The sequence below is a fragment of the Coturnix japonica genome, chromosome 3 (genome assembly GCF_054131305.1).
Source record: "Coturnix japonica strain WE chromosome 3, WE-NBRP24, whole genome shotgun sequence".
NCBI classification, from domain to species: Eukaryota; Metazoa; Chordata; class Aves; order Galliformes; family Phasianidae; genus Coturnix; species Coturnix japonica.
Window position 1 is genome coordinate 34,813,664 of NC_140665.1, and position 13,491 is coordinate 34,827,154.

Genomic DNA, 13,491 nt, shown 5'->3' on the forward strand with positions numbered 1-13,491 from the left:
TGAAAGAAAAAAGTCTCCATAGTGTTTTATCCTTTTTGCAATATGCTTCTTCCTTTCTCTGATTTAATACATTGTGAGAACATATCTGAGGGATATTGAGAATGCTAAACCTAGAGCCCCTTCCTTCTGTATATGAGCCAATCAATCCAGCCACAAAAAGCATTCCCAAACGTTCCCTTCCCTTTGTTCTTCTTCTGCTCATTCACTAAGTGGATTTTCTTTTTTCCTCCTCCCTCCCCACCTCCCTCCCTAATTCCTTGCTGTTTATATAGTAACATTCATAAAAAACGTTTAATTTTTCTGTTCTCCCTCCAAACACTTAATACTGTGCAGATATAGAGAATATATTCCCTGTTATCAACTGTAATTTATGTATGTGTTGAAAATAAAAATGAAAAGCATTCCATTGTCCCAGGAGATCGCTCCTTCTGCTTGTGCATATCCCTCACCTGCTGTGCTTCCGTTTCAGTTCATTAGAAAAAAAGCATTCCTTAAAGTATTTTTCCTCTGCTGACTAACAAACCCCTGGAACAATTTTAACTACTCACTTCAGAGTATGAGCACTCGAGAGCTTAGATCTTATCAGCAGTCTGCCTATTGCACTTAGCTGTACCAACAAGATAAACTCAGCATGAAGAGCCCTAGCTGAGATAGACATGAATCTACCTGCCTGATAAACAAAGAGAAAGCCAGTGTCCTTCACACAACTGCAAAGGGTCTCAGACTTAGGGGAGTCAGACAGGCACTGCTTGCTGCAGTTTTATGTTAAAGAAATGTAGGCCAAATTCTGTCCCCCAGATACAACTTCATTATACAATTATTTTTGTCTCTTGACTCTGGTGGGGACAGAGAGGCATAAAGGAGGACAGAATTTGGCCCCATTATTACATGGAACTAATGGATGTTATTTTAAGATGCAAGATGAAACTTGTATGGACAAGATTATCAAGGCCCACATATGAAAAAGAAGGGAGGGATGAATGAGGAGAAAGAGCAGAGTCAGTGTTGGCTTTGAGATGAAAAATATCAGACATTCTATCACAATCTCTGGTGAAAGTGAGGGCATCCCAGTCCACACTGATATGTGTTCAGCACATGATGAACTGAAAGGACTACCTTTAATTGTGTGAAGGTAAAAAGGATGGTATGGGAGAGCCCTGGAGTTCTAGGGCATTTATTTCAAAAGAGAGATAGGCTAGTTGATATTTTTATTTGTCTACTAAAGGAAATGAAGCTTATGTAACTATACTGGTTGTCTGTCAGTCCCAAACCAGTGTGTTCTGAAACACATGACTGATTTCAACTATGTCTGAGAGTGATGCCCAGATGTTCCTACTTGGTGGTTGTGGGGTTTTATGAAAACTGGCAGTTATGGATGGAGGAAAGAGTTTGGGCTTAAAGTCGGAGGCAAGAGATGTAGAAGAATTTAATAGCTGGATCCAGAAAGACATGGAGGCCTGAAACAGGGAACATAACAATAACAGTAACAATATTTCCATGTTACTTCTGAGGTGAGTGTCTGATGTGCTCATAACGTGAACTCTGAAGCTCCAAATTTTCACTGTAACCTTAACCTGACCCCACTATTACATACTTATCACTTTAAAAACTGGATATATTTTCTGTCAAAAGGCCACACATTATGTCACACAGGGCTTGAGAAAGCAACAATGTTACTTATAATCAAAAACATTCCGTGTACAAGTCCAGGTTTTTTCTTATTTTTTTTCTGTTTCTTATGTAGTGAGTTTTACTATTCCGACCTTGTGGATGAGAGTGTAGGAGAACACACTATGGGAAAAACCTTCTCCCCCATGGTTCTTCTTTCCTGTGAGAGCCACATTTCAGTTATTGTCGGCTGCTTCCAGGAGGCTAGCAGAAATGCATTGCAAAGCTGTCAGCACTAAGGACATAGACCACTATGATGGATATTTTCCTTTGTATACTACTAGAATTCTGAGAGCCAAACAGGAGCTGGCAATTCTAATGTTGTTTGAAAGACTAGTAGCTCAAGTTGGGTTGTACCAGTGTTATACAAGAAGTTACAAAGGCCCTTTTCAGTCCTTCCCCCAAGCTGAGTCTTGTTGGCAGTCCCTAGGTGAAAAGGCAAGTTCAGCTGGGCCATTACCTTCCTGCCTGGCTGCCAGGAGCAGTACTGCTGGTGACCGACACAGCCCTCTGCCTGAGCACCAGGTGAAGCCTGTAGGCAATCACTGCCTGCTGCTCTGGACAGGTGTAGGAAATTAATGTGGGCCAGGGTGTGTGCACTGTCTAGATCTGCAGCACAAATGTAGTGAGTCCAGTGCTTTGTGAAGAGGTCTTGAAGCTATTACAGGTATGATTTTAAATATATATATGTCTAGGTGTATGATATTTGCTGTTTATTGGTCTAATGCTATTGTATATTTGGTATACTGCTTGAGTCACATCTAAAAATTGGTTAGAAAGCAATAGTACAGGGAGTACCCCTTAAAACTTGTCTGAGCTTGACTTCTGGGGAAAAGGATTGTGGGGGTTTTTGTGTGGTGTTTTAATTATATATTATACACATACTAATCCTATCTGTTTCTGTCCATGTCTTGATTTTTCCCATTGGTCTGAATGAACTCCAGCCCTACAATGTTCATTTTACTGGTATAAGAGATAGAAAGCTTTGTAGGCTGCCTTGAAGGTGTTTTTCTGAGTCTTGATGTTAAGTGGGGTTAAAAACTGGAGAAAATGGCAGTGTAAGCCACAATAAAGTAAAGTAACATTACTCTATGCTTGACTTGCATCTGTTGCTAGTGAAGTAAGTACAATGTTTGCTTTCAGTCAGCCTTGCCGCTACAATCACCTGGTGCACAATCAATAAGAGTACAGAGGTGATAGACTAACACAGCTGTGTGATTAGTGGCAGTCAGTCCTTCAATGGGGTCCAGGAGAGGTGCAGCCAGGCTCCACCCCTTCCAGTAGTACAATTGAATTGCCTTCACCTGTACTCTGTGGCTGACTCATTGCTTGCCTCAGGTGGCCAATCAGAGCTTCAGGCTGTGATCAGCATTTCCCATAGACCTGGCTATAGAAGCAATGGGCTCTTACAGGAGCAGGCATTTGGTAATTCTGAATATTGCATGAAAGAGACAGCAGCTTAATCTACCTCATACAGCTAATTGGAATGTCTGACCTACTACAGAGCTGATTGAATTTTAATGAGCTGAATTATCTCTGAGTTAAGCTGGATGCTATCCTTTTGTTCTGAATAACTTTGTTTATTGTATAAGTCTAAAGCAGAAACAAACTGGAAGGGAAAATCTGGAAAACAGTTTAAATTGAGTTAACTGCTATGTATTAACTGAGATTCAGTTTGCCTGAGAGAAGTGTTTATTGAAGCACAAAAGTGTAGCCATTGGAGTAAGTTTTCCCACTCAAAATCTTCTTTCCTATGTCTAGGAAACAAAGTTTCAGGGGGTATACCTTGATCACATGACTTGAATGTGCTTGTTCTGAGTTCCTTCTTGTCTTTAATTCCTAATCAGAAGAGAACTGGGGTAATACTAATGTCAGTAATAGTAGCAGAAAAACATGCGAATAAAAGAGCTGGGTGCCAGCTAAGAAAATATCTAGAAAAGTGAGCAAACCTACTTCGTAGCCTAGGGATTAAAGCAACCTCAGCACTCCATTTTGAGACTGTTCTAGGTAGGCAGAAGGAAGCTCATCTGGCAGGTGAGGATGTTGCTGGTAGAATAGCAAGGAAAGATGAGATAAATTAACCTTACACAGAAAAACAAAGGCTGTGTATTAAAATACAGAGGGGAGTCTAACAGTGTATTGTCTTGAAGTACACTGTCATATTGATTCTAATCTGTCACAGAGTGACCTATTAAAGGATGGGAAGGAAAGCAGGTGGTGGTTGCAGAGTGCTAATAACTTGTTTGAAAATTGTTGCAGCCGCCATAACCAAGAAAGCCAGAGGAACAAAGAAAGTGTTAGAGTGCTTTATATACTGATATAAAAATATTTCCTATGTAAATAACAGCATAATGCAGGCTGTTCTTCACAACATACCTCTACAAGAACTTCACTCAGATATTTCTAGAACCTCCAAGTTGCCTGAATCCTTTTGTTTGCTTGCTTTGTTTCTTTGTTTACTGAATATTTGCATGTATTCCTGTCCTTTGGTAATAGGTGTGTCTGTGCCTGTAAAAAATTCTTTTGCAGGCATCAGCAGATAAAGTTCAGTGTGCTTTTAATCAGAACAGTCTTAAAAAGATACTGCTGCAGCTCTGGTTTGCTGTACATTGAGTTTTAGGTCCTGCGGGGGCATCTGGCATGCAGTGTTCATGTGGACATGATTTTTGCTCCAGGTGTCATGAAAATGCATCGATAGCCTTTTGAAGAAGGTTCTCTTGAGTCTTCTGTTGGAGTTGAGGAAAGCCTACAAGCCCTTTATACTGGTAAAAAAAGTACTTGTCTATGGCATAAATGACTCTGTTTATGTCTATCTTGTTACACTTAATTTTTGTAGTATTTATGAATGTGAGCATCTGGCTGGTTTCTGCATGATACTTTCTCAAGGTAATACACCTTGAGCCAGATTCTAAGGATACTATAGATGTTCTTTCCACTCATACAGAAGTAAGCTTTTCTCCAGCCAAAGAGGTAAGCAGAGAGCTCTTCAATGTTCTCATCCAGTGATATGAATGAACAGGTTTACCATTCAAAGGTTACTCTCTGTTAACTGGATGCAAGTGTAGAGTTTTGAGTTCAGTATTGCTTTATCTGAATGACTGCATCAGTTCACTTCTCTAGCAAGCTGCAGATTGTCCATCAGCAGTCACCAAACTGAAATGATGAGCTGAGTTCCAACAATTACTTCGTAGTATTATATGAGAAAGTTTCCATGTGTGTACCTAACATAGCTTTGCAGAGTGTGTGGGCAACTACTGATGTGGCTTTTCATGTGAAAAGGAAAGGTTGTGGTTTTCTCTGTGGTTTGTTTTGTTGTTTTTTTTTTTTTTTCTTTTTCCTGCTGAAACAAGTTTCAGCTAAATAGCAGCACATCTGAACTTCTACCAATCGAGATGGCTCTGGGCTGTAAAGGCTACCACAAAGCATTTTCTGCGTTGAGACAAATGCCAGTATTAGGGATGCAGGTGTGTGGGCCGGCCGGTGCAGCCTGGCCCACGGCAAAGGGGGGAAGGTGCTTCAAGGCAGGACGCGGGCACGGGGCTCCAGCTCGCGCTGTGCCTGCTCAGCTTTCCTTGGGGCGAGGACCTGCAGCTGCAGCGGCCGGGTCCTGGGAAGCACTGGGAGCTCCCGCCCAGAGCCGGAACGGTGCTGCCGGGGGGACTCGGTATCCTGAGGGGTACGGGCAAGCAAAGGCTCCCAGGCTTGCAGAGAAAGAGCCTCTACCCTCCGAGAGAAGGGAGGCTGCGGCAGCTGCACGCCCGTAGCCGCGCGGCTTTGTGCTCTCGCAGGCAGCCACCTTCGGGGAGGAGCTCAGCCCGGGCGGGCGGTGGCCCCTCCACTGCGCCAACCTGCAGGCGGCTGGAGGCTGCGGCCCCGCCCGGCCTCCGCCTGCACGGGGCCGCCCTCCTCGCACCGCCGTCCCGCACGGAGCTGCACGCAGCCGCTCCCCGCGGCAAAGGCGGCCGGCAGCGGCGGCAGGGAGCGCCTTTATTCCCCCCAGTCTTCTTAGTCTGCTGCCCTGTTGTACCTGCAGCCTCTCCTCCTTCCATCCCTCCCTCCTTCCTTGCTGTTCTCCTTTTTTCCCCTTCTCTTCACATTTTGTGTGTGGTTCTTTTTTAGTATTGTTTTTGCTTTCCTCCTCTTTTTCCCCCATTTTTTTTTTTTTCTTCTTCCCCATTTTTTGGACCCTCTTCCTCTACTCCTCTTAATTTCCAGTTTCTTCTAGTTTTTTTTTTCTTTGGACTGTGCCTTGTCATGTCAAGATGGAAGTCAGGCATGACTGGCTTTCCTCAGCCCCCCATGAGGGCTTCGAGCAGATGAGGCTGAAGAGCAGACCCAGGGAGCCATCGCCGAGCCTCACAAGAGTAGGTGCGAACTTCTACAGCACCGTCAAGCAGCAGGACTACAGTGCCAGCGTCTGGCTCAGGAGGAAAGACAAACTGGAGCATGTAAGCCAGCTTCTATTTCCCTCCCTCCTTTCTTTCCTTCTAGACCTCTGTCTGGATGCTCTAGTAGGCTATGTCTCTATGAGCTTTGGCTCCAGAAGAAAGGTCTTGTGCAAGTGGTTGAGCATGGCATTTCCAAGTGCTAGAGGAAGGAGCAACTCACAGGTCCCAGGCTGGTCAGTTCCAGGGTAAATAGGATGTCAGCGCTGTTCCCAAAACACATGGAAGTTTTTCCCTCAATGGAAATATATTTGAATGTTCTTGGCTTATTCTTCTGTTCCTCCAGGTGTGGGAGGAGAAACATTGGGGTGATGCAGATGGAGGTTAGAGCATTTATCTTGCAGTGTTTATAGTGTAGTTCTATAATTGCTGAATTAAAATAGTTGTGTTCTTTGTTTGTTTGTTTTTTTTAATAGTAATTACTGTGTGTTTGTTTGGTTTTTCCTTCCTTCTTATTCCTACATAGGACCCTGATAATGTTCAGTCAGAATGGAGTAGAGAGTTCCTTCAAGGCATCTATTTTTGCAGCAGCAATACATGACTTAACTAAGTGTGTTTGGAACCATAGTTGAACTGATGCTGTGGGTAGCTGTAGTGAATATTTTATGAGAATTTAAGGTGCTTCTAAGTATCACTGCCTCATACGATGTTGGAAAGCATTTTTCATGTTACTTGTAACAGGAAGGAAATGGATTGAGATGGCATGCATACTGTCTAAGTTTTGAGTAGCTTATTAGATTAATTCCATTGTTACAGTGTACAGTACAGTCAGAACATGAAAGTGGCTGCATACATACAGGGATGCAAAAGAATGTGGATGGGTTTGCATAATGCAACAGTGTCATCCTTTATGTTGGTGAATAATTTGTAATCAGTTACACTGACTTTAAGATGTACAAAAAAATAGAATTCTAAGTGGCATATTATAGTCCTTTAAAGATAAAACCTGAAAAAGACCTCAATCGAGTGGCTGACAGACTATCGCACTTCCCCCACCCCTTTGCCCCCCCGCCTTCTCCCCTCCCCCTGTCTACCCACCAACCTGCAGAATATCTTACCCATGTTAGTGAAATCTTCAATTTGACTTGTTCGTGCTTCTGGGGAGATGAAGAGAAGTGATAAACTGTTGGAAATACTGCATTTCAAATTTTGACAAAGATATTGAATCCTATCTGCTTTCCCACACACATTTTTGTGATTGCTCATGCTAACAACAATGCTTCACAGTAGTATGCTTGTAAGGAGAGCATTCTCCCATTGTGAATCAAGAAAGGCCAGTGCTTTATCTCAGCATAGCTGATGGTTAAAACACAGGACACACAGCAGTCTGACCTCTGGTTTTTGTGACAGGATTTTGCTGTGTGTGCCTACATGCTGATACATATCAGCAAATGAATGATCATTCATTTGAGGTGGTGGTGAATAATCTGTGAAGTTTGGTAGTTAAATACTGTTCTGGTAGCTGAATATTTGCATGTTCAAATATCTGCATTTGAAATCAAGTAGGTGTTAGCTTGCTTGAGAATGACCAAGTGCTAAACCTTTATTTTGAGTGGTGGTGTAGTTTGTTTTTTATTTTTTTATTTTTTTATTTTTTTTGCATTGGGATATTTTGATAGTCAGTATTTAGTCACAGCAATTATCTTGAATAACCCTTCTGCATTGGTGTGAAAAGCTTTTTCTGTTATCTCTTGGATATGAATGCATGTTCTTCTGGGGATTTCCCTTCTATTTGGTCCAGTTATTTTTATTCCCAGCCTGTACTTGAACCATGGAAAAAAAACATATAACATTAATATTTCTCTCTTTCAATGAAGTATTTCATTGGCACTTATTTTGAATACCCTGCAGTGTGTTAGATGTGCCAACTTCAAATATGTGAAAATACTGTTGAGATTTAAAGTAACTGCATTAGTCCTGAGTGTTGTAACAGACAGGTTATTGGATATGTTCCCTTAATGACTGTGAATAAAACGTGTATTACTTTCTAGATTGAATTTTGCTTATACAGTTTTCTTGCAAGGTTATTTTCTATTTCAGATAAATCTTAAAGAGCTTCAGTGTTTTATTGCCAAAGAAATTACTTCCTATGCCCCACTCTGCCAGCCCGAAAGACAAACCTATTAATTAGAGTTGCATTGCTTTCAGTGGTGTAGGCATTGATGGATGATAGCTTATGGCCAATGGATGATGATGATGTACAAACTTCAAGGAAGATGGCAGTCATGAAAAACTTTTCATTGCAGCCCCTCACCATCCTATGCTTTCCTTGAGTTAATTATGTTATTTAATACCTACCAAAGATTGATAGACAAGGAGTGAGCATTCACATGGGCACCTATTTTTTGGAAGTATGTCATAAATTTGATGCTTTGTGATGGTGGCTATATGCAAAAGAAGTTGCAGATAGTGAATACGGGTTAAGATATGTGTGGATTTTGAAGATTTAGATGTACTCTTTAAGTGAAAGGAGTTTTTTTTCTTTTTCTTCATTGGCATTCTCTTAAATTGACCTCGCTGTGTAATAGGGATAAAATTATGCCAGTGTATTTTGAATGCTATTTCCTGTAAATTCTGGTAGACCACAGTAGATAAAATGTATCGATTTTCATTAAAGTGATTGGCATGACTTATTCATGTGTGACATTTATTAATATATAGTTTGAGGGACTGAAAAACATTTTCTAAAGTCATATGTGTACATAATGTAAAATGCATGGTTTGTTTCTGGATTGCAAAATAAAGTTGGGGGTTTTCGTGTTGCTACTTTAAGCAAGTCTAAATTTGAAGAATGTAGCAAAGAGGTTCAAAATTCAACTGTTGCATAGCTTTTTAAATGCTAAAAGCCAAGGAACTGAGATGAACAAATATGGTACAGTTTCTTTAAATTGTTTTATGCTTAATTATTGACTGACCATGGAAGTCAAAAGGTGAAATGTATTGTTGGCATCTTGCTGACTGTTGTTACATCAAATGACCTTCATGCAATGTTTCCTCACTCATTGGTTTTTCATGTGGGTTATCTTTACTGCAAGTAAGAGTAATGCAATTTGTACCACACAGGATGAACACAGCTGGATGATTTTCTCCTATGAACTCAACTGGTATCTTTAGGATTTAATATGTTAAAAGACATGCCAGTGAGCAGGTTTTGCTGAAGTGAGGCCTCTGTATAGCTCTGTTGTAGCTCAGTTTATATGTTAACAGAGAAGACAGAAGTCGCAGGAGCTTTGCAGGTGTGACCACAGTGATGCTGCAGATGTTTGGTATTTCTGCAGAGCTCAGGTTGTTTAAATTCAAACGGTCTGCTTCAGCTGGTTCCAAATGTCTTTTGTGAAGTTATTTGTCTACTACTGGAAATAACTAGAGTAGAAACTGTTATGCAAAAAGAGACAGTTTTTTATGTAGTGTTTCTTTTGTTTGTCTCTGGTGTTGTCTTTTTAATCAGATGTGACTTGGATAAGAGGAAAAGAACATGATACAGAGCAATAATGACTAACATGCTTTTAGCTGGTGGGAGTTACCTAGATCTAATTGGCTTTGCAGCTATTCTCAGTCATATCTATGCATCTTTAAATAACAATAAATATTGGACAGCTGCTTTTGTAGGATCTCAGCAAAAGAGGTACTAGGTACCTCAATTGTAAAGGAGAACATAAGTAATAACATTAAAACAGAGGAGTTTTTAAATCTAGCACAGATATGCTTCAAGTATATACCTTTTTAATTACAAATACAGATATAACTTCTCAAATAGTAATTGCCCTTTAAACTGTTAAACTTGGTTACTCGGTTGTGCTTTTTAAAATCAGAGAGATTTTGCCTTTTTTGAATTATATCCATGTATGGGAAACTGGTAATCACAGCCTGAACCTCTGATTTAACCAGCTGAGGCAAGTGTCGGGTCAACTGTGGGAGCACAGGTGAGAGTAATTTAGCTGTGCTCCCGGAAGGGGTGGAGCTTGACTCCACCTCCTCCAGACCTCATTTAAGGGCTGACCACCACTAAGGCAGCATCTCTTTGAGATCGCTCCTCTGTGGGGATCGGATAGCCAGCCTCAGCATTTTCCAGCCACACTGAAGGCATCCATATTGGTGAGTTTTTCCTATATATAATCTTTTAGATATCTATCACCATCCTTCTTGGATTATTGCTGTCTTTTATATTGTTCCACCTTACAATCAAAAACTGTGTTGTTGGGGATCTAGCAATAGAAGAGTTGTACCTTCTTGGACACACTCAATCTATTACCTTTAATATAGTCATAATGAGGAAATCCTGTTGATAGGTCTTGCATCATCTCTTGTTTTTACTTAAGTTCTCATCAAGTGCAAAGGCAATTCTCAGATTCTAAGTGCTCTTTTTCTAGGGGAATTGTCTTGACCATTTGGTGCTGCACAGTCAGCCAGCATACTACTGTCCCTTTGGCTGAGTTATTGTTTGTGGAGGAAAGGGGTGATAAGGTAGAGGGAGGGCAATACTGTATGGGAACAAAGGCAGATATCCAACATGTAAGTGTTTGTCAGGTAGCACTGTGAATCGTCTTAGGCCTCGCATGTCTGTGGTACTCCTCAGAGCCTTGTGACCTAATAAAAAATGAAACACATTCCAAGTATGCTGGAAGATGCAGTTTGCATAATAAAATGTAAATAGAGGAGATGAATGTAACTTAGTGCACTCCTGTTACTTGGTTTACAACTCAGAGCCAAGTCACTTTAACATAAGGCAGAAAACTAAAAGAATCTGAATTGGAATTCAGAAAACTATTCCACATACTTCTGGAACAGCCTCTGCCTTGCTGTGAATGCAAACACATTGGGCTTTTCTTGGGGTTCTTTTTTTTGGGAGGGTGAGAACTGGGGGGGAGTTCGTAAGGTAGTTTTCATTATGAAAGAACAAATAATGGAATAACATTGGATACTGGGAAGTATACTGTACATAAAGTTACATAAATGGAGACCATTCATAGGAGTCAGAGGTGTTGGTTTACAGCGTTAGAAGCTTTTCGTGGTAGATTAGAATTCCAAATACTTATCTGGTCCTGGAGATTGATATCTATATTTAGATTCTTATCATTAAAGTCAAGAGATCGAACTCCATTACATAGAGTGATTTTTGGTTCTTTCTCAACAAGAAGCTGACATTGGAATTACCTGGCTGTACTAGTGCCATTACCATGTGTTGAGGTCCCTGCTGAGGCAGCAGCACGGGGTTACCTTCCCTGCTGTCAGATGGACTGGAGAGGTCCTTCTGTAGAAATGGCTTTTTCTTTGCATGCATAGACATATTTATTTATTTATTTATTTATTTTAGAGAAAAAGAAACATTCAGAAAAGCATGGGAAAGGGAAGATAAAGATGCATGAACAGTAGGGAGAAAATACTAAATACTATTAGGGTAGAAAATGTGAAATTAGTTTATTTTTCAAGTAGTATGAGGAATTCAGAGTGGTGTCTGGAGTAGAGAAGAAAGAGTTGACCTGAGTAGTTACCATAAGTAAACATAACTTCATGTTCCAAAGGCTGAAAATACGATACATAGTAGTTCATTTTCCTTGCTGTGGTGAGTTGGCTGTGGCTGTTTGTTAGATGCCCACCAAGGTGCTTTCCAGTCCACATCTCTCCCTTAACATGAATGAAAAAAGTGAGAAAGAAATTTAACCTTATCTCTCCTTTTCCTGCTTTTGACTTTCCTCCTTCATTCTTTCTTTGAGTACTTTTCCACCCACTGGCAGTGGGGGGTAGGATCTCTGTCCATTGTATTACTCTTTCTCTGTTCTTACTTTTCCCCTGCTCTGATATGGACTCGCTCCTGTGGGATACATTCCTTCAGGGGAAGAGGCATGAGAAGGTATTTCTAGTATGCCTAGGCTTCCAGGATGAGGAATAATGAATATATACCTAGGTGCTACCTTATCTGCTGGGTGTGCTGTCAAACTGTTTATTGAGAATGGAGGCCATCCCGTATTCAGGTGTTATAGAAGAAGCAAGTAAGCCTGCTGTTCTCTCAAAGAGAGAGCTGAAGGGTGGGTTTATTGTGACTGTTTTATTGAGGTTTGGTAGCAAGAGAGCCACTCGGTGAAAGTGAAGAAATATGTGCAAGGAGTAGGAACTTCTGGTTCAGAAGGAGAACAAGGGAATTAATGCCACTCTGGTACAACTGGACCAATTAATTTAATCTGTCATTTCTTATTAGGCTGCAGATCCATTCCTGTTTGTTTGGATGCATATCTATCAAAATGTGCTCTGTTTTTTGTTTTTTTTTCTTGGTTAGTCCTCACAATTATTTGAGATTATATAATGAAACAGAATTAGAGTGTTTTTATAAAGATTTGGATTTTTTTTTTTATCAATGTGTTGAGTAATTTCACTGGATAGGTAATATCTTGCCTCAGACAGAGAAATATCAAAGGTGCTTTTAGCATTGCTTCATTGACTTGTTCTTTGAACACAACCACAAATAAACCTATTCTCCCATTTCTCTAGATGCAGTATTCATTGGTTATAGATGAATGCAGTTGTACGTTACTAATTCTTATTAAAACCAAGAATTTAAAAAAGCTGAGCTGCTACTGTTTCTGTCTGCATGATGTCAGCAGCAGCAGCTTGTTTTACAAATTATTTGGCTGTTGTAGTTCAAATTATAGTCTTTCTGCTTTAATTTTGTTGCTATTTGTATTTCACTATTTACAGTTACAATAAAATGCTTAATATGGTAAAAAAAGAGCTAATGTTTTTGAGAATTGCTGCTAATAAAGCAGAGAGTGATTCAGATAATTCCTACCGTTTTGATAAATTAGGCTGGAATTCCCCAAGGCATTTGATGCTGTTTGGAACTGAACCAAATGTGGAGCAGTGCTGAGAAGGGGATTTTGTCAGTGATTGATTGTAAGGCTATCAGTCACAAGTTTAACTTTCATGATCTTGTTGATACCAAAGTAAAGGCATGTTTACTTGCTAACAATTCTGTGAATGTCAGAATTTGCTGTGAAAAGCCTACCAGAATGAGAAATGGGATTTTTTTTATTTATATTTTTGACATGTGGAAGGGTTAGTAATGTCTCCAGGATGGTGTCTCAGTAGTGCTTTCAGCATTACAGAAATCATGCTGCTGCTCATTAAGTTCCTTGTCTGATCCTTCTTAGGCAGGGTTGGTTATTTTAGTAAGGCATTATTTATGCTAAACAAACTTTAGGCATTACTTCAATTGAGGCTGCCTGCTAAACTTTGAGAATGATGTTGAAGTTTCTCAGTGCTGTTTGTGCTCTTTTGCTTAGTTTTGTCTTAGCTGTTGTAAGGTCTCTATTGACTTTGCTGTTAGAGATTTCAGTTGGGTATCAGCTCCTTGAGAGAAGAGTATGGATCTGCTCAGCTGTTA

At 40.3% G+C, this 13,491-nt stretch overlaps 1 protein-coding gene across 2 annotated transcripts in view; it reads left to right on the forward strand.

Moving 5' to 3' along the window:
* Positions 1-5,562: 5,562 nt before the first annotated feature.
* The window catches only part of PLD5 (phospholipase D family member 5), a 154,834-nt gene continuing 146,905 nt past the window's right edge, over positions 5,563-13,491 (forward strand). Inside the window, exon 1 of one of the 2 annotated variants that reach the window (XM_015857803.3) lies at positions 5,563-6,116. In XM_015857803.3, coding sequence (XP_015713289.1) covers positions 5,931-6,116 — 186 coding nt within the window. In that variant the 5' untranslated portion in view covers positions 5,563-5,930. The remainder of the gene's footprint in view (positions 6,117-13,491) is intronic. The other variant, XM_015857805.2, reaches the window with a different exon arrangement.